Here is a 25,140-nt window from a genome sequence, read left to right as displayed (position 1 = left end):
CCTTCCCACACAAAACAAAACACACTATACAGTCAAGCATGAAATGCTCCCTGGTCTGGGGCTTAAGCCTAGCGCTTCCTGTTGTTGATTCTAATAAGACCTGCACAAAATGAAGTCTATTCCTAGAAGATTCAGTATCATTCAGTATCGCTGCCCTTTTCTGTGTCAAGCCTTTCATATAAGACCAGAGAGAGGCATATAGTAAAAAAAGTCTTTTGAGTCTGTCAGTGTTTTAGAAAACTGAGCTCATTAAAACACAAGTATTTAAATGGATTTTTTTTTAAATGCAACTGTGTGTGAAAATGCAGTTAAATGCAGTTAGCATTTCTGCATGTGCTCAAAAGCAGCAAAATCATTGCTGCATGAGTAACTTTATTTCTGTCTTTTTCTAACTTTGAATTTTTTAATTTGTACCCAATACTAGCACAGGTGTGCGTGTTTTATAATCATACCTCAATTTAACTTAGAAACTGTAATTAAACTTAATCTGTGCGCCATTCAAGTCTATTCTTAACCACATCGTGTTAAGGTATCTCACTGAGGTTTTCACATACATCACTTAAGTTTTTCAGAAATATACTTTACCCTCAAACATAAAACAGAAAACTTAGTTGAATAAAAAAATAAAACTTACAACGTACCAGTTGATTTTTCCCGCAGTTGTGTTCTACATTCTAAAAAATACTAAAAAAAAAAAAAGAGATCATAGTAGTACACTCATACTATAGATATCCAACTAGAACTTACTATATCATCATTCAATTGCCTTGCACAATGCTTACAACTAGATGGCAGCTTTTACTCATGTATGAACTACATATCTGGTTCAGTATTTGTTTAAGGCTGCATAGTACTGTTTACAAGTATCAAAAGAAATCAGAATAAATATCTTTATTTAAGACTTAACAATACTTGTTCAGAAAACTTTGTCAACATTCACAAGTAGTGTATTTTATAATGTTTTTCCCCACAACATATACACTTTCACTGCATTTTTATATTCTGTAAAATTTTTAGAAATAAGTAAGATTTGGGAAAAGGCGTAATGTAGTGACAATAAACCGCATTCATTGCACCAAGGCAAATAGCAAGTAAACTTTAAAAATACATTTAAAGTTGTTTGGGTTTTTCTTACTTAATAATAGCTAATAATATCAGAAACTCATGAAGAATAGGCTGGACATGGGGAAGAGCAGCACTAAACACAAACTGCAGTCTTAAAGAAGGATTTTAAACTACTGGAGTTTGGCTAATATATGCTGTTCTAAAAAATATCACATCAATGAAGAAGATTCCACTTTAGTCACATCAAGTGAAATCACCAGAAGATGCAGGTTGATCTAAGCCTCATTGATTTGACTGACTCAGATCAGCTCACCCCATTAAGGGTTGTGTGCAGGCCTGAAAAGGCAATGTAAGTGTACTGCAGTGTTGTTTGGCCTAGATTGCCACTTCACACTACCTTTTCTGACATTCTTCCTTCTTTACATAAATTAATAATCTTACTCTGCCAGAAGAGTTACATCCCTCCCCTCACCCAAACCTTAAAGAAGGATGCATTGTTTATAATGACAGGGTTATCAGCACCTTTAAGGCTAGAAACTGTTCCATGCCAATTAAAACTGTGATGCAACACTAGCTTATCTGACTTAATTACATTTAAAAGCAGTAAAGAATTGTGACTCGAATGGTCACACCGACTTTGCAACATGTATTTTTTCCTGTAAGTTGTGTATATTTTATCATTAGATCACCTTTTAATTTCCTGTTACTCTTAGTTCTGAATGTTATATTGTTAGCTTTCAAATGCAAATGCCTGTCCTTTAATACAGCATTATAGGAAAATTTCCAGCCAGTAGAAGTATAAGTAATTCTATGATACAGATTTAATGCAGAGAAAATTTATTCTCCTTCTTCAGAACTCTAGTACAAGTTCATACCTACAAGTGTGATATCATCAGGAGGTTTTTTTCCCCCAATTTTTATGAGTAGTTCACAAGTTTTTATAACACAGAGCATACAAGTGAAGATGTACCACAGTTGCATCTCAAGGGTGTGGTTATCATGTATTTAATCTATGTAAGTAGACTCCATTCCCTAAAGGCTTAATCTCTAGTAGGACATAAGTAGATGTATAACAATACTGCACCATTTAGAGTTTGTATCGGAGTCTGACTGTAGGAGCTGAAAAGGTACAGAAACTTCTAAGCATGCACAATGCCTTTCAAACCGCAGTGCATACAAATGATCAGTAAGTGATTCACATTCTCACTCAGTTTGCCAAGTCCATTTTTCCTTACACGATCACATTTACTATTTGGTTATTCACAAGGACATGATAAATGCTAACATAAGAATGGCTAGCATTTCTACTATCATATGATCATATGTTCAAAGCATGTTTGGATCATGTGAGCATTACCAGTCTACATTTTGGCATCAACAGACCTAGGAAACTGTATTGCAATATGATGGCATTAACACATACTGACAGATAGTTCTGGCATACGTTTCCCCACATTTAGGCTCTGCTTGAATTGCCATTTGAGTGAAGTTACTCCTTACAGAAATGAGGGGAAAAGACTAAACATTTGCAAAGAGGTACATTGGATTCCATTTGACACTAACTTACTAAATTCAGCTTTCAAGAAAACCAATTTAATTTTTATCTGAATTGAACAGATGCCACATTAATGATGTCATTAGTCCTATAATCTATTGTCACATGTAGGTAAGTACAGCAGAACAGACTACAAAAACACATCTCATTTTCTAACACTAATCTGTATAGGAAATACTCAAATAATACTCTGAGTTCTATTCCAAGTTGTTTAGTATTTTTATAGCATAACCTACAAATTTCTTTCTAGTTCTTGGAGCCCTTAAGCCTGGGGAGGGGTTCTGTAGTCTACTGCATGAAAATCTCTATAATTCAGCCGGATCAGAGTTACCTTTCTTCACTGTTTTTTTTTATAGTGGAAGCCTGAATTAGTGTTAACTTATAAATATTTTATATATGCAAATATTTCAAAGTGAGAACATAAGTATATATAAGCATACATTTTCTCAGCAATTTAAATTGCTGAACTCCCAAACAGTGTCAATTTTCATCTATGTTGCCCAGTCTGTGGACACAGAGCCTATAAACGGAACTAAAAAAAAAAAAAATCAAATGGTAAGAGTACATAAGCCAGTTCTAATAAATTGGTAGTTTACATGCACCTAGATACTAAGTGCAGGCTATATAGTTTTGCATTTTTTGTTCTTTCCTACAGATTTGTATCATTTTAGAAATTATTACATAAAATCTCTGGTAATGAAATCTCGTGGTTCCTTTCTGGCATTAAAATATTTTATAAGCTCTACCTTTGAATGTATGTTAACTTCTTTGTGAATTCTACACAGAACATTTTGTAGTTTCATCTGCTACTACACCAGCATTTCACTGTGTCAAAAACCACCACAAGTTTCAGGCACTTCATTAAAAGCATGGACATGAGCACAAGCTATAGCATTATGCAGCCTTTAATTTGTGAATTGTTATATTTAGAAGTATAACTGTTGCACTCTTTTAAAATACAGGTTGTTCTCAAGCCTAAGCATTATCACAGAGCTAACTCACCCAGCTAATATGAGATTCATGCAGTTCAGAGCCAAAGACTGCTATTCTCTTGCTCTATCCAAATTAGAAAAGGTAAGATTTGCTTCCCCTGCCCACCACCCTTAAATGTAAATGTTATAATTTTAACACTTTTTCTGATTTCAAGGTGTTCAAAACAAGTGGAAACAGTGACATGATTTTATGGTTGCAGAGCTAATATAAAAGATTATTTTTTTCTAAATTCTACCCTCATTTAAGAATGAGGTTGGATTTGAGTTCCATCACTTCACAATATAATATTAATCCACCAACCCACTAGACAAAGGTAGACACAGAATTTGCTTGAGGAAGATTGAAATTTTTTTTGATAACTGAATACTTAGAGCTAATATGGTTTTCCAACAGGTTGCCACAGGCAATTAATGTAGAAATATTTTAATTGACTAAACATTTAAAACATATACAGCTTTTAATTATAGTGCATTTTTATACCAATTGACTTTAAGGGTATGTTAATGACATATTCTGTATACATTTCTGTGTATCTTTATGGTGTATTTGCATCATTGTGGCAGTTTGAGAACAGCAATTGTTTTCTGTCAAAGGGCAGTCCTAGCATTGATAAAGATAGTAACACTACTTAGATGCTAGATAAATCCTTCATGTTCTATACATTCTACACGTTGGCATTTGGAAGCTGTGGAACAGGGAGGCTATATAAAGATAAGTTTAATTTAATTTGCTTATCCAAAATACTATTGCTAAAACATTAGATGGAGCATACAAAGTAACTCTGTGCATGTTTTTAACTTTGTAAATTCCAGAACAAGCCTCTTTTTCACAGTTGATGATCTGACCTACTTACCTCTGCAGTCCACAAAACTTACAATATCACCTTAGCAATCTTTCAGGCCAATTCCTGAGCTGATGAGAGTAAGACAAATAATATCACCATGCCAGTCTTCTTCTCTCTTGTAGATTTCCCAATCTCTTCACCTCAGATATCTTACATATCTTAGAAAACTTGAGTTCATGCTAAAATCATTATCATTATATAGAATTAGCATATAATTTCCGTTTCCTAGCTGTACAGTATATTTCTTAAATTTTTGGGGATTTCAGATATTTCACTATGTACTGTATAATGCTCACATAGTGAATTTTAATATATATTTAATGGAAAACAGCCTTTCCATACAAACTTACATTCACATGCCAACTCCCAGTTTCTTGCACAGGAATTGAACACTGCAAAAAATTCAGCCAGTCTACATGAGATAGGATAAGTATTAGAAGTCAGTCAGTTGACTATCATGCTTACATTTCGACCTCAAGATGTAAGTATTTGGGTGATCTTTTGCGAGTTGTTGACCATTGCCTGAAATAGAATGAAGGCTTAATCTTATTCAGGTGGTATTCCAATAAGCATGTAAATTGAAGAACTGTGAGGAAGCTAAACAAGGATTGTTACACAGAGAGGAGCAGTTTGCAGTGGGAGGCACATCTTCATTTGTATTATGACATGCCCAATATCCATTAAGGTTTGCTCCTGTGGCTCCTCCATTTTAGCACTCCCTCCCTTCAATGGTATCTTCAGGAAGAATAAGCAAAAACTGGCTGGAATCCTGCACTGCCAGTTTATTAGGGCAATGAGTGCCAACAGCTGGATGGTGCCTTCAAGTTCCAACCCAACTTAGTTCCTGGGTGTACTATAACAGCATTTTTTTTAAACCCTTAATCCATACAGTTTAGTGATAAGGGGAGGTAAGAATAGTAATAGCATTCCCAGTATGTGGTGTCTACAGTTGCTTCTGGAATACTCTGTGGGCTGTATCCTATCTACTTCATTGCAGTGAAACCAGGATTTTTATCTTAGTCCTCTTTCTTGCTTTACATAGACTTCTTCATTTTTCCAGCAAAGGAAAATCATTAGAAATATTACAATTTATTCCCTATCTTTATTAATTTATTGTGCAAATGTAGACTTGTGAATATAGGTTGGAAGCTTAACGGTTAATTAACTTCCTATCCTGACTATCCTATGCTGAAATAGAGGTAGATAAACTACCTTAAATAATGAACATTTTCTTCATTGCTGATGAGGTGGCCTGCTGTTGATATTTCTCGTTCATTTCATTTTAACATTTGCAGGGAGCACTTCACAGGTGGTGCTATAATTCATTTGATGTTTCAGAACTCCCTCATGCAAAATGAATGACAATTAAAAACTCAAGTAAAAATTATCTGATGCAGTCAAATGTACAGTTGATTGTTATTTCTGCATTAAGCACCTCATTTTCAGAAAGACTACAAAAGTCAAGCAAGTTGCCTTCAGGTAGCACTGAAACATACATGCAAATCTGACTTTCCAACCTAATGGGCTGCAGAAGAAAGATATGCAAATCAGAGAAGTCCATCTGCTGTTGCAGCTGCAACTTTCTGCATTTTAAAGACAAATAAATCTGAACACCAAACTCAGCACTGACATAGGAGAAATTAATGCCACTTATACAACAGAGAAAAGGAAAGCCAATGCACCCATGGTCTAAACTTAAAAATTATGTTCTCCGTTTGTCTTAGATTAAAAAAAATTAGGTAACCACTCCCACTTTCTTGAAAGAAAGGGTCTAGAGAATAATTATTATAATATAAATTATTTTCCAAGTAAATATTTTTATCCTTCCTTAACTGAAGGATAAATATTCTAAAATTTTAAGTGATCATTTTAAAATATGTACAAACTCCTTTATCTTTTAATCAAACAAATACTGTGATTTTTTTATCTTCCACGGGGATAAGCACACACATGTTAGGTGAATGGATATCTATCTGGGACAGCCCAGTATATTTGCAGTTATATACACAAAGCCAGGCTGCTTTTTTTCACCTTTAGTTAAGGACAACACATGCTGTCCCCATTTGTTTTTCACATTGTTCAGGTTTTAAGCAGATCTGAAGTAACATTAAGTAATAGCAAGCAGTAATGATTTATGGGTTATAAAAAAATAAATTGGTACCTCTTAATTGGAGTAAGTCTTATTTTAGATGTTTCTCTAATGATTTACATCAGCTACAATTCTAAAATTGAACTGTCAGGTTTTTAGAAAGCTGTTCCCGATCAGCAACAGAAAATGAATTTGTTCTTGCCAAAAATGTAGAATAGAATCAAAAACACAATTTCCAAAATACTGTAAGACACTGTAGAAATGAAGTGTTATTGATCCAAAATCCCTTATGTCAGGAAACGTAAATAGGTTTCCATGCCCAGATTTCTGATCAGTCTTCTATCTGACATAGGAACAACCAACATTTACTAAAACTAACAGTGCATCAACTGCTCCTTGTAATAAGCCACTACCTCTGTCACCTTTGTATGTTGTTGCATGACCCTCCCACCTCAAATCCTTGTATGTCTGTTAAAGCAACTTTGCATTGCTTGTACACAATTACACTCTGTCATAGCAGTTACCGTATTGCTGTCTATATTGGAGGAGAATATATTAGATCAAGATGGGCCCTAGATCTCTTTCAACCACTGACAGAGTTGCCAAAATAGGGCTTCAGGTTAGCTTTGAGTTGGTACTTTGTTACTGTTATCATAGAATTAACTGTTATGAAGGAATAGGTATTTATTTAGAAATAGTAAAAAGGTAAAACCATTATAGAGAACCATAAAAAATATTTGATACAAATAAAAATGGAAGTAGAAAAGAGGAAGAGAAAATTAAAACCTTATGAACTTGACTCTCTGCACAGATATTCTCTTGTATTCTGACAATATGCAAACCCAAAAGGAAATAATTAATTAGCTTCAAATTAAATGAGCCATACGGAGGAAGCAAATGCTAAGAACTTCTCAAAACCACAAGTGTACACCTGTAATAACTTAGATGGAAAGCAGTAAAATTTCTGAACTTCATGACTCAAGCAAAGGCACAAACATAGGAAGACTGAGGATGAAGTAAAGTTCTCCATCTATTAATAGCTGTGTCTTAAGATACTGTCTATATTTGTGAAGTTCTACAGGTTTCACTCATGCCACAATAATTTATTTCTGTTCCCAGAAATGATTTATGATTTTCCTTAAGTAGCTGTGTCCCTTTCCTTACTAATTCCAAGAAGTATCAGGGATGGAGCTGCTGGGCATCTCACTTACTGCGAAATAAAACTGCTGGGAGCATTTTGGCACATTTCTGGCTTTTACATTTGCAGTATTCTCTGTGAACTGTGTATGTCTGCAAGTAATAAAGCAGAACTCAACACAATATGCCTGAGTAAAAATTGTATTTCTCAGAAATCTCTTTTAAGCAAGAATAAAAAAAGCAAGCCTGTAATAAGAGATGGAAGGAAACAACTTAAGAAAAGTAAAATAAATGAGAATAAACTTCTAAGTTTACATTTTAAAATAAAACAAATAGGAACATCCTTATTTTTATAATCAGAATTTTGGATATGAATCAAATTATTCCCCAAATATCTCTTGCCTTATCTCACTTTTCTTGGGACAAAACCAGAATATTCTGGTGTATTCTGGTATACAGAATATCTGTTTCTCTAAACAGATGGAAGACTAAATAAAATACCTCAGTCACATGGTACAAAGATAGTCACTTCACAGCCAATTCCCTATAAAATATTTTATAGCATGAATCTAAAAGGATTTAACACATGTAGTTTTAATTTTGAAGTATTTGTTGTAAAAAAAAAATCTTTCAATGTTTTCCATAATTCACATACAAGTTTCTATTCCCAATAGCAATTGAAGAAATATCTTTTACTTTGACTGCACTAGAAGAAAAGCATTCAAATATATGAGATCAAACTACAGAAACATAAATTCTTATTTCTCTGGCTTACACCAGTAAGCACAATAATATGCTTATCTAAGTAAAGTGCTCCTTGCACAGTTACACTGCTTTCTTCTTCAGCCATCAAAAGACGTGTGCGTGTGCACATATGTGTGCGAGAGAGCATGAGTGTATACATATGCATGCATTTCTCACGGAGAGGAACTCTAGTACAAGCCAGTAATTTGGACAGAACATAGAGAATGTTTGGAATAAAAAAACCACTAAACTAATAATTATATTTCCTTTAAAATTTTTGAACCCCTTTAATCTGAAGAGATTGTCAAAGGTCACATTTTATAAAGGATAGATTAATGTCATAATTTTAAGAGTTATTTGCTGTTTATTTTTATCTGGAGAGGAAATTCTTTTTGTGGGGTATCTTCTTCATCTCCACTCACATGAAACCACAGAAATCAACAGGTACAACCAGACTATCCAACAGCGACAAACAGGGGTTTGCCATTCAACAAAATGATTACTTAGAGCAGACTATTTATTTGTATATCACAGAATCAGAGCATGGTTAGGTTAGCTCATCATGGTTGATGAGCTAGAGCTCATCTTGCCTAACGCCCCTGCTCAGGCAGGGCCACCTAGAGCCAGGTGCCTAGGACAATGTCCAGAGGGCTTTTAATTATCTCCAAAGTAGGCAACTCCACAACCTCCCTGGACAACCTGTACCAACACTCAGCCACTCTCACAGTAAAAATGTGTTTTCTGGCATTCAGAAGGAATCGTGTTTCAGCTGGTGCCCATTGCCTCTTGTCCTGTCCCCTAGGCACCACTGAAAAGAGACTGACTCTGTCTTAGCTACACCCTCTCTTCAGGTGTTTATACACATTGATGAGATCCTCCCTGAGTCTACTGTTCTCTGGCCTAAGCAGTCCCAGCTGTCTCCCAGTCATTCCTCACAGGAGAGATGCTCTGGTCACCTGACTGTTTTAGTGGTGCTTTTCTGGACTACCTCCAGTAGCTCCATCTCCTCTTGCACTGGGAAGCCCAGAACTGGATGCAGTAATCCAGGTGTGGCTTTATCAGTACTGAGTAGTGGGGAAGGATCACCTTCCTTGATCTGCTGGTAGCACTCCTCCGAATGCTGCCCAGAACACCATTTGCCATCTTCACCACAAAGGCATATCACTGACTCATGTTCGACTTGGTGTCCACCAGGACGACCAAGGTCTTTTCTGCCAAGCTCCTTGCCAGCTAGTCAGTCCCCAGCATGTACTGTTGCATACACGTGGTGGATTTAAGTTAATTTCAAGACATGTAACATTTCTGTACTTTAAGAACACATCTTATTCTTCGTGACATCTCTAAACTGAAAACTTGATATTTTCTCTCTTCTTAAAATACCTTCCAACCTGTACTTTTACTCTCTGATAACTGAAGGAATAGGAAGCACATAGTGGTATGATTCCTCTGCAAGTGAGATGTGGTAAGAAAAAGGTGTAACTGTCTTTCTGCATCCATTCCCTAGAAACATCAGAGCAAGAATTTTCTACCCCAGCCCATGTTGGATCTCCTCTGACATCTTCACATGAAATACCTTTTCTTTCCTTTTGCATCAGATTCTGTTCATATTTCATGTTCCTGTTCCTAGTAGACTTTCTGGACCTGAATGAGAGTGCGCTGTCAGCACCAAGGAATTGGAGCATGAATAACAAGAGCTTTGCTCTAAACAGAGTTGAAATCCCTCAATCATTTTTAAAATAATCTAGTAGAATATGCCCATGCAATTTGAGATGTGATGATTGAAACAATATATGCATTAAACAAAATCTTTCAACTGAAAACCCGTAAGTACTGAATAAATATGCTACATATTTGTAGAAAGATACGGTATTTAAAGGGATTTTGCACTTTTAACCTCTTTCAAGTAATATCGATTTGTTTTTTTAAAATTATAGTCCTTCCAAAACCAGCACTAAAAATATGTTCTGTTTTTTAATTTCTTAACAGAAAGAGCGGGAGAAGGGATCTAATCTGGCATTTATGTTTCGACTGCCCTTCGCTGCTGGCAGGGTTTTCAGCATCAGTATGTTAGATACGCTGCTTTATCAGGTACTATGAACAATAATGTGGCTGACTTTAACACAGACATACATTGTTACCACCTATTTTATTGTACTAAATTGTTAGATGACTCCTATGTGTAAGCTATTAATGTGCATGTGTATCTATACCGGGAACAATCAAAGGCAAAAGATAATGGAGTATGTTCCACATAACAGTACTAGCTCAGTTATCAACCCCAAAACAACCCTTTCTTTGCATAGATTCCATTAAACAATATAATACTGTTTATGAACCTCTCCACGGTCAAATAAGTGGGATAGTTTTGATAAGGTCTACATAAAATATTTATTATACAGACTAGTAACTCTTGTACTTTGCAACAAAAAGATAGCGCACATTCCCACAAAGTGGTGTGTCTAAGCACGAAACTCAACAGAATTTCTTTTATGAGCAATTTATCAGACATCCACATTTGCTAATAGAGGCCTCAATGACTTCATTGTGTCCTGCCCTCTTACTCATGTAGACTAGACCTCCAGATGACCCGTCATCATATCTTAAAGTAATCCAATCTGGGCCTAACAAGAAATATATGCAGCGGTTAGAAAGAGACAGTGGAGGAAGGGCAGCACTCAACCTTGTTGCCCAGTAGTCCACATTGAAGTTCCTCATGCAAAAAAGAAGTGATGACAGTCACTACAGATAAGGGAAGGGCAACAGCCTCAGACAGGTGAAGAAACAATATATCAGAAAATACAGGGTCAGGACAAATTAAGGTAGTAGTTGCTGGTTTTGGGATAAAAAAAAAAGAGGAGAATATTGCCCTTCCTCCTCAGCAATGATGACCTTTCTGCAGACCCTGATACTTCAGGATGCCCAAGCAGCAGCTCCCAGCACTAGCCTTCAAGGATCTAGCTATGCTGAATTAAGCAGCAACACCACTATGACCCATGTAGTCTGCCCACTTAAGCAGCTACCTACTTTGCCTATACTTTGCGTAGATGTAGCCTGTCAATTCTTCTGTATTCGGGCACTAAACATTCTTTCAGAGAAATTAGGTTACTTGATAATTTGGTACACGAAAGATGTTCTTTCATCTCAATTCTACTGCCAAATAAATTCCCTGAAGGCAAATTCAACGTACATAGAAAATATTTGTGGTGCTAAGCCTTTCTCAAAAAGTTATTAGTATCTAAAACAGTAGAATATGAATATGGACAGTTATCAAAAGCAGATAAGCTAACAGATGAAAAGCCATTTATCAAATTCTACATGTTTTAGAAATAAATGTATTTGCTCATAAGCCATGTTTTAAATCATGTTCCGGAATATCAACGTCACATATGGCAATTTTATTTTCTTAAGTAGATTAAGACGCCTATATAAAAACGGATCTGTCATCATCAACAACTCCTACAAGCACAAGAGTAACTTCAGTATTTTAGATTTGCGCCTAGACATGATCAGTCATGCTATGACTTGACAGAGTAAAACCAGAAAGTCTTTAAAACGAAAACCCACACACACTCATTCTCACACAAATTCCACCCATTCTTTCTTTGAACTCCTACTGTTCAGGTGAACTATCATTTTTCTAGAATTATCTTTCTCATCCCAAGTCACAAACAAACAGCAAGTTCTCTCTGTTCTTTTTCATGGTCCCATACTTTTGTGTATGACATCTTTTTTTTTCTGCATACAAGGAACAGAGTAAATGACATGGGAAACAGCAGAGTTCATCTGGTGCTTCCTATTTTAGGCCAAAAGAAAAGCCTTCAAATTATCTTTAGGACACTGACTGAAAAATGAAAACTTGGTCTAACAAATCCTCATGAATACACTTGGTAAACTAATGATAGTTCCATGGCATAAATGATGCAGCCAAGATAACCAGTAAGTTTAGGTTACAAAAAATTTTGTTCTTCAAGAAGATGCTCATTGGTATTTACCCTATCACAACTGGAGGATTACCAGTACAAAAATTAAAATAGTTGAATCACCTTGTATCAAATTAAATATGTCTAGCTTCTGAGTTTGAACATATTCCGTTGCTATAACTCTAAATGTTTTATATAATACCTTTGCAAGGTATTCCTTTATTAAAACCTATTTGCTAGCTCCATATTTACATTAACCCAAAAGAGCTAACTGCAAGTTGTGTTCCAACAAGGACTGATAGCCTGCCTTGAATGCTGCCCTACTACACCTAAGAAAAGGTGGCAATGAACAGTCCTACCACAGTTAGCAAAGCACCCACACATGGCCCCCTGATTCCAGCAGCCCAACTAAGGAAGAGAAATCATTGTGGTTTTAGCTTATCTAATGTCTGTTCACAGCCTTAGCCAGAGCACAGAAGAGTTCATTATTACAATTTCACTCCTAGTGAGACTAATACCTTACTTCCATTGATTTGCATCTACATTCATCTTCACTTTCATGGTGCCTTACTATGCCTTAGTTTCTCCGAATCCTGTATGTACATTGCATGCGCAGAACCAAATAAGAAAACTTATTTTATATAAGTAGATTCAGAACAAAGAAAGGGATAGCTATTTCTACAATGATTAAGATACTTCAAAGATAAAGAGGTTGATTTTAAACATGATGTTCCATTTCTTTGAAATTCACACATGGTGCTAACTGTTACCTGCTCATCTGTTCATTAAAGCTTTTTTCGTTCTTTTCTGTCTCTCCTGTTAAAAATCTTGCAGTCATTCGTGAAAGACTATATGATTTCTATCACAAGACTCCTGCTGGGACTTGATACCACACCAGGATCTGGGTTTCTTTGTTCTGTAAGTTAAAACACACACACACCCTCACAAGAAAACACAATACAATCTATAAAGCAAAAAGGAAAATAGAAAAGATAGGTAAACACAGGAAAAGTGTATTTTATATGAAACAGCAATGGCAGTTCATCAACAATTTTAAAAATTAAGCATATAAAAACCAGGAAGCGCTACCTATATTGAACAGCCTGGCTAGCACTTACACACAATGCTATTTCACAATACTAATTTCCATTATAATTATAAGAATGGGAAGAACTGTATTTCACATAAAAATAATATCTATTAAATTACTTTAGGTGTCAAAGTTTAAAAGTCGTCTTATTATGTATGTCAATATTCTCCAATGCAGAGGTTTTTTTTTTATATCTACTTTTATATGGATAGACACACACACACACCAAAAAAACCCTATGAAAATTATTTTTTATTAAAAATAAAACTTAACTTTGTTTCCTTCCACACCCATCATGTCCCAGGTGGTAAACAGATAAACAGAAGTTGAGTTATTTACAGGTTGCTTTCTGGAGAACTATAAAGAACTGCAGGATTTTGGTCTCAAAAAGGAAGTTATCAATGATGATTTAAAAAGGTGGCTTAAATAAAAACTGATTATGGATTTACTGGCCAATAACTAAGCTTTGTTACAGTGAATGCAAGACAGTTGAATCTCTGAAAAGGGGCTCACATATCTTGAAATAAAGCTAGTGTAATAGTAATGAAATACTTGAGATGAATTTAAGAATTCCTTATGCCATTTATGCTCAGTGTATTACATTCACCCCACTCCCTTCTCCCCAGATATTCAGCCTGCAGTCTAATGAACAGTTAACTGGCTGCATTCAAAATACTTGCACGTTCTTCAGTCTGCTCATCACCAGTTTCTTACTGCTGCCAATACTTAGGTCATTAGTTTATATTATAGTCATATATGAACACTGGCTGAAGGATGCCATATAAGTTTTTAAGTAATTTTAAAGCAAGAATAGAAGTAATTTCACAAGGTTGAACCAATTGCACTGCAGTGTCTCCCAGACAGGGAAAGAATAAAAGAAACAGTGTCTACAAACTCAATCAAAGTTCCAGATTTGTTGTGGAGCAAAGGTGCAATACTACAATGTGATCATTACCGTCTACTGTTTAGTTTTAAAAAGTTTTCAATAGTATAGTGAACAAGTGATAAGTCCTCAAGAGTTAAAAGTTCTCCTTCCTATTATTATTTGTTCAGATGAAAATCACAGAAGAGGATCTTTGGATTAGGACATATGCCAGACTATATCAGAAACTTTGTTCTACTACAGGAGACATTCCAATTGGAGTATATAGGACAGAATCACAAAAGCTTACAACTTCTGAGGTATGTCAGTTTACTATACTTTTCTTTGGATTTGATAACAGCATATAACATTCTTTGGTCCTCATAAGAATGGAAGCCACTTATTTAAAGAATATTGTGAATGGCGTGAATCTGCAAATGCACAGAATTCCAATAACCCACTGAAGTTCTCCCTCTGCTGATAGGCATATGGTCACATTTACTCAGGACTCTCATTCAGCCCCAGACTTCATCAATACCCAGACCTAGTCTACATACTGACTTTCATTCTTGTGCTCACCTATGGAGAACTGTTTGATTGCAAACAAGGGGCAGCTCAGACACATATAGGACAGGCTAGGATAGTGAGGTCTAAAGTTGTATGTGGTGACTAATGGCAGTATCCATAACAAGCTGTATGGCCAGGTATATGTATTGAGATGAGTGTCAACACTATCTCAAAACAAGTGGCATTTCAGTATTCACGTGACTTTCTAAACAGAGATGAGCAACAAGAGAATAAATTAATGTTATTAAAAGTATTGTAGGATTTCTCTAAATTTAGCTGCCAAATAGTGATAATTTTTCATTTTTATGTCTGCCATATAAATGTATACATTTCTCCCTATATCTACATATAATGAAAAAATACTTTTTCTTGACTATTTAACATATATTTTTTGTTTGTCCAGCTGTGTTATGTATAAGCCATTTGTTTACATGACCATTAATATTGCCATCTCATTAAACCATGGCACAAATGCAGCTCTAAAATGCAACAGTGAACAATTACTTTCTCTATTCTTCTGAAATACTCAGACATAGTTTATTGAGATCCAAGACAGACAATTTTTTTTCTCTTCCGTATTTCAGAAAAATGTTATAAAACATTAAGCCATGTAATGCTTATGGCAAGATTTATCTTGAAAGAAGTACAAACATTCAGTTAATATAAAAATAAGGATTACAAAAAGCTTTGCAAGATTCCACCAAGTTCACTAGTGCCACTCTTTGTGCACCATCAGTACCTCTGCAGGTGGCTTTTACAGCTTAAGTCAGTGGACTGTGCCACTGCAATGATGCCAGCTGATTTTTTTTAAATATAGCAGAATTAACATAATTCATCAAAACCATTCCTCGGAAAAGAATATAGGCAGCATCACTGCTAATATGAAGAAAAGTCTTGTCATAGCTTTCAACAGAACAGAGGACATGCCAGATTTTAAGAATTCATCAAATAAGGATAAGCAAGATAAAATTCATGGCAATGCTTTTTTCTCACATTCACACCTGGCTATTTAACTTCAGGTCCAAAAAGAGAGAATCAACAACAGTTGAACTGTGAACATACAATATACTGTGAAGAGTGCATTTTGGTGACCTGTTTTTTTCTTTTCTACATTTTCACATGCTTTCAAACATACAGGCTGACTGGCAATCAGCACCTGTACAGAAGAGGGGTAACTATAGGAGTAACATTCCTCTTTTCTACATGAGCTTTTTTTTCTGGCAGGATGTGGAGGGGTAAGGGTACACACTCAAATAAGTCTTCTGAAGCAAGCTTAACTGATTAAAGATCTTTCAAATGTTTTTCTGAAAACAAGGTTTGGGACCGTCAGTCACTTAAGTTTAAACTCACAACTTTACCATAACACTGGGAGCCTGTGGAGCATGTGCACATGCAGCTGCTCAAGTGCTTGATCAGATCAGGTCCAGATTTCATTTAAGATAGTTATGGATTATCTTTACAAAGAAGCAATTTCTTAAAATATTCAGACACTGAAAACAGCCTGAAAGGCACTGTCCAATAGATAAGAGAAGTTCTACTATACCTGTGAAAACTGGTAGGAAATAAATCTCACAAAGAATTTGAGTTAAATCAGGTAGAAGAAGAAGTGGGGGGGGGATAATGAAAGTCACCTAGTTAAGTTTCCAAATTGTCAAACACTAGACTAATGTGGAAGAGCAGCACTGTCTGTTTATTAAATGAAATGCATTTGTTGCACTTTAAAAACCTCAAGGCTCTGAAGGCAGATCCCGAGTCATATTTTCACACTTCAGAAGTTTCTTGTTTAGTGGGTGAGAATTCATGAAAAACTTCACCCTCTGGAGAGGGGCAGAGGAAGTAAAAAAAAAAAAAAAAAACACAACATCTATCTCTTTCTGTGATCTTTATGGGCAGGTACCTACAAAGCTGTAATCTTTCTGCAAAGTTTCTTTTGAAGTTAAAGGAATTTTTGACTAATCTAACTAATAAAATAACACTAACATAAGCTCTCGCTTCAGCTTATCAATATATTAAGCCAGAAACAACTTTAAAATATCATTGAATGAGATCTTTAAAATGGAGGTTAGAGAAACGTAAATTGCTAATTTTCCAAGAAATTATGAACTTCTAACCATAATTTGAGGGTTTCTAACTCAGAGAACCTCCAATGTGTATATCAATTTGAGTTTAAACAAACATATATAACAATTTGTATTGCACACACCTCAGTAAATGGTTGAGTCACAAGAACTAATTTTACCAATATTAATACTTGCATATGTACAATTTCTCCTTTAACACCCTTTTTTATACTATGCAGATGAGAAGCCCTCACTTTGCTCTGACAGAGAAATATAATTCCTTTAAAAAGACAGCAAGTTTTCAGTGATCTAGTTGCTAAATAACAAGGAAAGCTAGCCTCTCTCCCAATGACATGCAACTATGAGTCAAAGCATTTCCATTTCATTAAAAACAGTTATGAGGTCTTCCTTACTACCTGTGTAGCTTATTTTCTGTGGTTCCTGTTAAACAGTCCATGTTTGTTTCTTTAGATTCACTTCTGTTTAAATGTCTTTTGTTTTCTTTTTCCCCTTTGTCAGTCACAAGAAATGGCTTCACAAGTAAGTATTTGCCTGTTTCTGGGTGTTGTGGTTTAAGCCTGGTAGACAGTAAGCACCGCACAGCTCGTTCTCCTCCTAGGGTGATGGGGAAGAGTATTGGAAGGTTTTTGTAAGACAGCTCAGGGGTTGAGATTAAGATAGTTTAACATGTAAAGCAAAAGCTGCATATGCAAGCAAAGCAAAATACTGAATTCACTCACTACTTCCTATCAGCAGGCAGGTTTTAGCCATTTCCAGTAAAGCAGGGCTCAATCATGCATACTCGGGAAGACAAATGCCGTAACTCTGCAAGTCACCCTATTCCTTCATCTTCCTCCAGTTTTTATTGCTGAACACAGTGCTATATGGCAGGGGACATACCTTTGATCAACTGTCCTGGATGTGTTCCCTTCCCAACGTCTTTTGCACCCCCAGCTTATTCACCGGCAGGGCACTCTGCAAAGGAGAAAAGGCCTTGACACTATGTAAGCACTGTTCAGCAATAACTAAAACACCCCTGTGTTACCAACACTGTTTTCCATCACAAATCCAAAACAGAGCCCCAAGAAATTTAACTCTATCCCAGCCAAAAACAGCACACTGGGTTAAACTCTGGGAGTAAAATCCTTATAGGAAATAGACCTATGCAATGGATCATCCTTGCGTAAATAAAGCTTAAAGCAACACTGTTCTGGACACAAACATCCACTAAAAATCTAAAACTGGGGCTTTTAAAAAAGCCTAATGACATTTGGTCCCTATTGGACCTGTATCTATAGAATTCTGTTAATAACAGGTAAATTTTACAGTCAGGCTTGATCCTAAACACTGTAAATGCTAATGGGCAAAAATCCCCATTTATCATAAAAGGAATGCATGACTGTACTTAACAGTGGTTTGGACAGCTGATTGCTATAGCATACCTAGAACCCTAGATGCAATTAAGGACTATTGGTATACAGAACAGTAAAGTTATTTTAACATAAAACTTGCAGTTAGATCAAAATAAGGCATTGCTTCAGAATAGAACAGATGAATCTGCACATTAAACCTGCTTCATATTTTAGACACTTGACTCCCAGGGAGCAGCAAGGTAAAGGAACAAAGATCCAATAAACTAATTGATGTTTGGTGTTGTAGTGCTGTTACCATCGTACTCCCAGCCACCCTGACCATCGCAAATATGAACACAGGTGTGTTCGTGATTACATTCCCGTTCCTGCCATGTGTTGCCAGCCTGACCTAGTGTTTAAATAAGGGTGTGAAAGGTCCTATTACTGCACCCTGCCCAAGTGGAAAAACCCCTGTGGGTCACAGATGACCAGCAGCACAAGTGAGCAATCACACTCATTTGGGCACACAGTCTGAAACTTGAGATGGGAACTTGTCTTAAAAAAAACTCCACAAACTGGAACTTAAAATAGATAAATAATGTATAAAAGCAAACATTTCTTAGTTTCGTGGGTCATACAGGTTTTTTCGTAGTAAAGTAGCAGTGATTATATGTAAAGTCTTAAAACGCACCTTGGTATTTTCCATGGATTTCACCATGTTTCTGTTTTAAGGAATCTATAAAAAAAATTAATACATACACTTCATAAAACAAGATGATCAGTGACTGCTATATAGTACTAGTGACACCATATCATCAACTATGCCTCTCATACAACAGGTTTACAAGCTATACAAAAGGGAAATAAAGTGAAAAGAAATAAAAGCAACCAAACCTCAAAATAAAGTAATGATAATTAATAAAGTAATTTTAAAGAAAGTTTGAGACTCATTAAAACAGAGGGGGCCAAACAGAAGTACTCTGCACTGGGCTTTTATCTTCTCTATATTAAATAGCTGCCACTGGTAGGCACACTTCTGTGCTGTCTTTGAAAGAGGGTTTGGATTTCTTTAGTTTTGTTTTGTCTTTAAACAGTTTATTTTTCTTCTTACTGCATACAGGGAAGGGCTATTCTGCATATCTTTCTCAACAGGCACCATAAAAACCGAATAGTCACATAAGTAAATATTTAAACTCTATCACCTTCATTTATGGTTTCAACTCACCTATCCCAGTGTTTCAAAAGTTCAAGCTAAGGAGTTACAGATTCACAGAATCAAAAGAGCTGGTCTTTTACTTGTCCTCTCCTGGTTAATCTCTGGCTCAAAAAAAGTGACTTACCATCCTCTAATCATTAGGATGCTTGGTCTCTGCCTTTGCAATACTACTGCCAGCAAGTCCAGGTGACTGTTTTATCAAGAGATTGACAATGAAAGCTACCAATGCAGAGTGTAAGATAGACACATCTATCCAAATAGATACTTCCCATCCCTAAGCAGCACCTTATTATATGGAATGTACGTTTTTACCTTAATACATACCGTAAAATACATACAAAATCAAAATTTCAATTTAAAATAACAAACATCTGCAAAATCAAATAGCATTCCTGTACACAGGGATTCAAGGTTCTCTCTTATGCCCTACTGAAAATAGCATCAGCTGAGTCAGCAACAAATGTTTAAAAATTATGTCATTTAAAGGAAAAAAAACCCAGTCTTTCTATTGCAGACTAAGCTGAACAGCCTGAATAAATCAGTGGGTCTTTACATGAGGCTTATTGCAAAATCCTTGTCCAGAATATTAAAAACATTATTTTACTTGAAATGCTACAAAAAAGCATATTTAGTGATCTTTTTAGTAATTGGTTTTGATTGTTTTGTTGTTTCTTTGGGGTTTTTGTTTGAGTTTTTGCATTTTTTGTTTGTTCGGGTTTTTTGTGTTTTTTGTTTTGTTTGGTTTGGTTTGGTTTTTTTTTACATAGATAAAAGCTAGTCTGTGTGAAAGGAAAAAAAAACAGTATCTCTCTCACAGACAGACTTACACATATCAAATATTTTTTATGGACTCCAGGAAACTTACAGATTCTGTAATAAGTTACAGACCTTGATTTTCTAAAAATATGCAGATTTGGAAGAAAGTAGAAAAGTCATTCAGAACAGGTTCCTAAATTCAAGAAAGGAAATATCTGGCATCTAGAGTTGTTCTTCTCAGAATCAAAATGGAATCAGGCACTAAATAATGCTTATCTGTTTTACACTTAAGAAATGTATTTCTATCATAAACAAGCTTTTTACATAAAAAAAAAAATCAAAGTCTAGTAAAGGGTGCCCAATTTAGGAACACTTGCTAAGTATGAACAACTGAATCCCCTCAGCTCCACTGCAAACCAAACACGTGTTCAGCGGCACTACTGAAATGAGGAGAGAACATCTTCATCTGCTTCAATTTTTTAAAGTCCTTCATCTCTCTTGTCATTTTTCTTTCAAGTCTCAAATCTCTATCAGTGTGGAAGAATGGGAAGACACTAAAGACACTAAAGAACAGATTAATTATCGTAGTGATCATCGCAACTCAACATCTAGTGATCAGTCTGATCACCCCTTGTTACGACGAAAAAGCATGCAGTGGGCCCGACGGCTGAGCAGAAGAGTACCAAGACACTCCGGCAGAACAGCTGAGAAGATAAACCAGCAGCGAATGAACCTCTACAGGAGGTCAGAAAGACAGGAGCTTGCTGAACTTGTGAAAAACAGAATGAAGCATCTGGGCCTTTCTCCAGCAGGATACGGTACAATTACTTAAATACTTCAAATTAACAAAAATATTAGTATTATGCAAGGTGAATTATTTTTAAGAATGGAGGGTGCTATAAACAAAATGGTTTATGATAATGGTTTTCCATTATCATCCATTTCTATTTTGAGATGGAAAGCTCAGAAGGCAGCATGTCAGTCACACATTTAGCACATATATATATGCGGAATATATAAACATTCCCCTGTCATAGAACAACTGTACTATATTTCCACAAACTTGTTGAAATATAGTTGAAGAGAGAACCATTGTGAAGTTCACTCGTATGTCAAGGTGGAGAGTTGTTTATATGTAAAGGATATTGCATTTTCCCCACAATTTTTAAAATTAATACCAAATGACATCAAAGTAATTTTTATGAAGCATATTTTACTAGGTCTTCAGATGCCACTTTTATCCATCAAGTCCTTCTCCAGCAAGGCTGATGGTGGATTGATTTGATTTGTTTGGGCTTTTGTTTGTGTTTTTTAAGCTATTGACAAGAGCTCTGTAACACTCTTTTTAACGTATGCACTATAGCTTCCTGGGTTGTCTTTCTAGAGCCTTGGCTTTGTAGTGTGTTGTGTAGATATCCTCAGAACTATGGGTACTATTTTTCCTAGAAACACAAAGAATTTCTAGATCCCAGCATAGTTGTGTAGTAGGTCCAATTTGGTAGTGCTTTTTACTTCAGAAGCACCAATGCTGGTGCAATTTTTATTTGCAGAATCCAAGATGTACTGCATTACAGTATGTATTGCTCTTCATTTTTCAACACAATGATTTTTAAATTTGACCTATTCCTAAAGTAACCATTAACTGAAAGTAAATGTGGTATTTCCTGCAAAATGAATATTTTTCTTTGTCCGTTTTAACTACACGCATTCTTAATACAGAATCACAGAATATTAGGATTTGGAAGGGACCTCGAAAGATCATCCAGTCCACCCCCACTGCCAGAGCAGGATCACCTAGACCAGGTCACACAGGAACGCGTCCAGGCGGGTTTTGAATGTCTCCAGAGAAGGAGACTCCACAACCTCTCTGGGCAGCCTGTTCCAGTGCTGTCACTGCTCACAGTGAAAAAAGTTTTTCCTGATGTTCAGGTTGAACCTCCTATGCTCCAGCTTGTACCCATTGCCCCTTGTCCTATCATTGGACATCACTGAGAAGAGCCTTCCTTCCTCCTGACACTCGCCTCCTTCCTCCTGACACTCGCCTTTTACAGATTTATAAACATGAATGAGGTCACCCCTCTTCTCCAAGCTAAAGAGACCCAGCTCCCTCAGTCGCACAAGGGAGATGCTCCACAAAACATCTTTTGACACTGATAGCAATGTACTACCTAACAGTAGTCCTTATTGTTGCTATTTATATGAAATTAACTTAAATTTGACAGAAGGTTGCTACAGAATACATGGTTATAATTTTGCTCAGTCTTTACAGATTAGAAGTGTAAATATAAGCTCCCACACTCCAACTGGATAATTACTATTTCTGCTTTCTTTGTGGATGCTGTATGACTCTCTGCAGGAAGATTCAGAAACTAAATAGTTTCCAGGAGTGACACAGGCTACAATAACATTTGATCAACCACAAAGAAGTTTTTTTAAATTTGATTAATATTTATAGTAGTAACAAGAAAACTTTGTTGTATTCCTGTTTTTCTTTTAAAATCCTAGTTAAAAGCCAACAGTAAATGTTCATTTTATTACTTAAATTCTAGAAGATTATATACAACTTGCAGAACTGCAAAATCTTCATAGGTAAATGCTTTGCCTGCTTACATTTACCTGCTCTGATTCTGATTTATAAATTTTCATGATCACTTCCCTATTTTCTTACAGATGTGCCTCATTATAAAAGAAAGCTTCTACTGTTACAAGCCCAGGAACACACACTTTCTGGAAAATAACCCCCAAAAACCAACAGCAACAACAAAAAAGCCCACCAAAAACAACATTTGCAACATACCATTACAAGAATAGTTAAAAATGCAAGACATAAATACAGCATTCACATTTTGACCCATTGGCACAGCTGATAAAAAGAAAATGCTCACTAGATAACCAGGGGAAGGTGAAAAAAAGGTTTATATTGACCATATCTCGAAATAGATAAGAATGCTGTAGACCTGTATTTAAGCTTGCTTATCACTTGAATTCAATGCAAACTGAGGAAGTCCCTACTTTCCACATACTAACATAAGCCACATGACAGATTGGTAAATTACACTAAAATTGGGTTGTATTCAGAATTGCTGTGACTGAAAAAAAAGCCAAAGAACATTTTTAGAACATTAAGAAAAAAAACAGGATATTTTGAGAGATGATATCTCAAAAGATGCTATGTCAGATAGTTCTTATTCAAGTACAGTTGAAAAGAAGTTGCTAAACTTATTTTAAATCACTTTGTCACCTGACTTTTTTGACAGCTCTATGAATGAAAGATGATCTTCTATCACATTAGTTTGTCAGAAAACATACTTTACATAATTTTTTTGTAAATATAATTAATTTGGTAATGTGGGTTTTTTGTTCTTTAGATGAAATGAATGATCATCAGAACACCCTTTCTTACATCTTGATCAACCCTTCTCCAGATACAAGATTGGAGCTGAATGATATAGTGTAAGTTAAAGCACACACACACAAAAATCGTGAGACCTGTAAAATTTCCTGTTAGCACTTTCTGCCTGAATTTATTATCTTTCTGCTGGGTAAGAACCCTGAAGTTTCCTATGCACCCACAAAAAATAAAAATATGGAGACTTCTGTTTTTATAGACAGGTAATTATCTTATATGTATATGTATATATTTAAAATACACATGCAAATAGAAAATACATATATTAGTTATACTCTTGCCTCCATATTCTCTCATACTGCTTTTACTCTGTGTATTTAAAAAAAAAAATCTATCCAAGTCTGCTGGGCAGCTTCACAGAATTAATATCCTCATTAAATTGTTGCTATAATTTAGCTACCCAATCTTAATAGAAAGATCAAGCCATCAAAATCAGTGTTTTCAAATAGGATTTTATTGCATGTATTCAGAGATCATTAAACAGCAGTCTTCTGAACATCTTGTGATAATTCATGCTTAACATAATTCAAATATAAATAGCAGGACCTTAACACAAGAATTTTTTTCACATGCTTTCCAAGAATTTTGTAGACTACATAGGAGGTGGGGGAGAAAGAGAGACAAAAAAGTAAACACAAATTTGAACTGTCAATAAGTTTTGAAAGTCAAAAATTTTAGATAATTATCTGGCATTGTCTCAGACTGAAGTTCAAAGTGCTTGCTCTGTTAAGGCCCTGAGCAATGTCTGCCTCTGGCCTCTCCTGCCTCTGCCTTGCTGTACTAACGTGCCCCATCTGCTCCATGGGAAAGAAACCACATAACTCAGTTGTGCAAGGTCCTCCACATCAGTGCTGCCCCACTTCACTGCTTGCTCACAAGGAGGAAAACCGATTTATTAGCCCTCCTGATACTAAACCAAAATCATCATGGTGCTTTGTAGCACTGTAGTCTATGGAAAGTACAGCATAATTTTAACTGTATAAAACAGCAAAGGCAATTATCATAAAATCTGTTGAAATACTATTACTACTACTACTAACTATTATTAGATGGAACTTCACAGTATATGTACTAATACTTAACCTGCAAATTCATATGCTGTTACCTAGTGCATCTAGGTGGACTAGGTATCCTGCACTCCATTTTTCTTTCTTTGCAAAACCAAAGGTACTCAGCAGTCCAATACTGCATAATTTTGCAGTGGTACTGAATCTGTAGTGTTCTACCTATGTATATTTAGCCCATAAGTGCACAGACTGTTACCTAGTTTGATGTAAGTTCATTTCTAATGCTTAATGAGTGAGCCTGTGTCTCAGTTTAAGCTCAGACTTTTTGTCTCGAAAAAGAACCTGACACAAGGAACATGATCCTCCTGTCTGTAAAGCAGTTAAAGCTTCAATAATCCTGATCCTTACTCTACCTGATTATAATTGTCTTGTCACAAATCCCAGAGCAAGTAAAACTTTTTTTTCTATTTGTCC

General features: G+C 35.7%; 1 protein-coding gene across 1 annotated transcript in view; it reads left to right on the top strand.

The window, feature by feature from the left end:
* Positions 1 to 25,140, top strand: part of KCNT2 (potassium channel, subfamily T, member 2) — a gene marked incomplete at its 5' end in the record, with an annotated part of 104,284 nt that overhangs the window by 75,844 nt on the left and 3,300 nt on the right. Inside the window, 6 exons of the mRNA XM_010190837.1 lie at positions 3,583 to 3,694; positions 10,414 to 10,515; positions 13,182 to 13,265; positions 14,491 to 14,619; positions 20,768 to 21,068; positions 23,619 to 23,703. Coding sequence (XP_010189139.1) covers positions 3,583 to 3,694; positions 10,414 to 10,515; positions 13,182 to 13,265; positions 14,491 to 14,619; positions 20,768 to 21,068; positions 23,619 to 23,703 — 813 coding nt within the window. The remainder of the gene's footprint in view (positions 1 to 3,582; positions 3,695 to 10,413; positions 10,516 to 13,181; positions 13,266 to 14,490; positions 14,620 to 20,767; positions 21,069 to 23,618; positions 23,704 to 25,140) is intronic.

This window comes from Mesitornis unicolor, unplaced genomic scaffold (genome assembly GCF_000695765.1).
Source record: "Mesitornis unicolor isolate BGI_N332 unplaced genomic scaffold, ASM69576v1 scaffold6278, whole genome shotgun sequence".
Classification (NCBI taxonomy): Eukaryota; Metazoa; Chordata; class Aves; order Mesitornithiformes; family Mesitornithidae; genus Mesitornis; species Mesitornis unicolor.
This window is presented reverse-complemented; position numbering and strand designations above follow the sequence as displayed.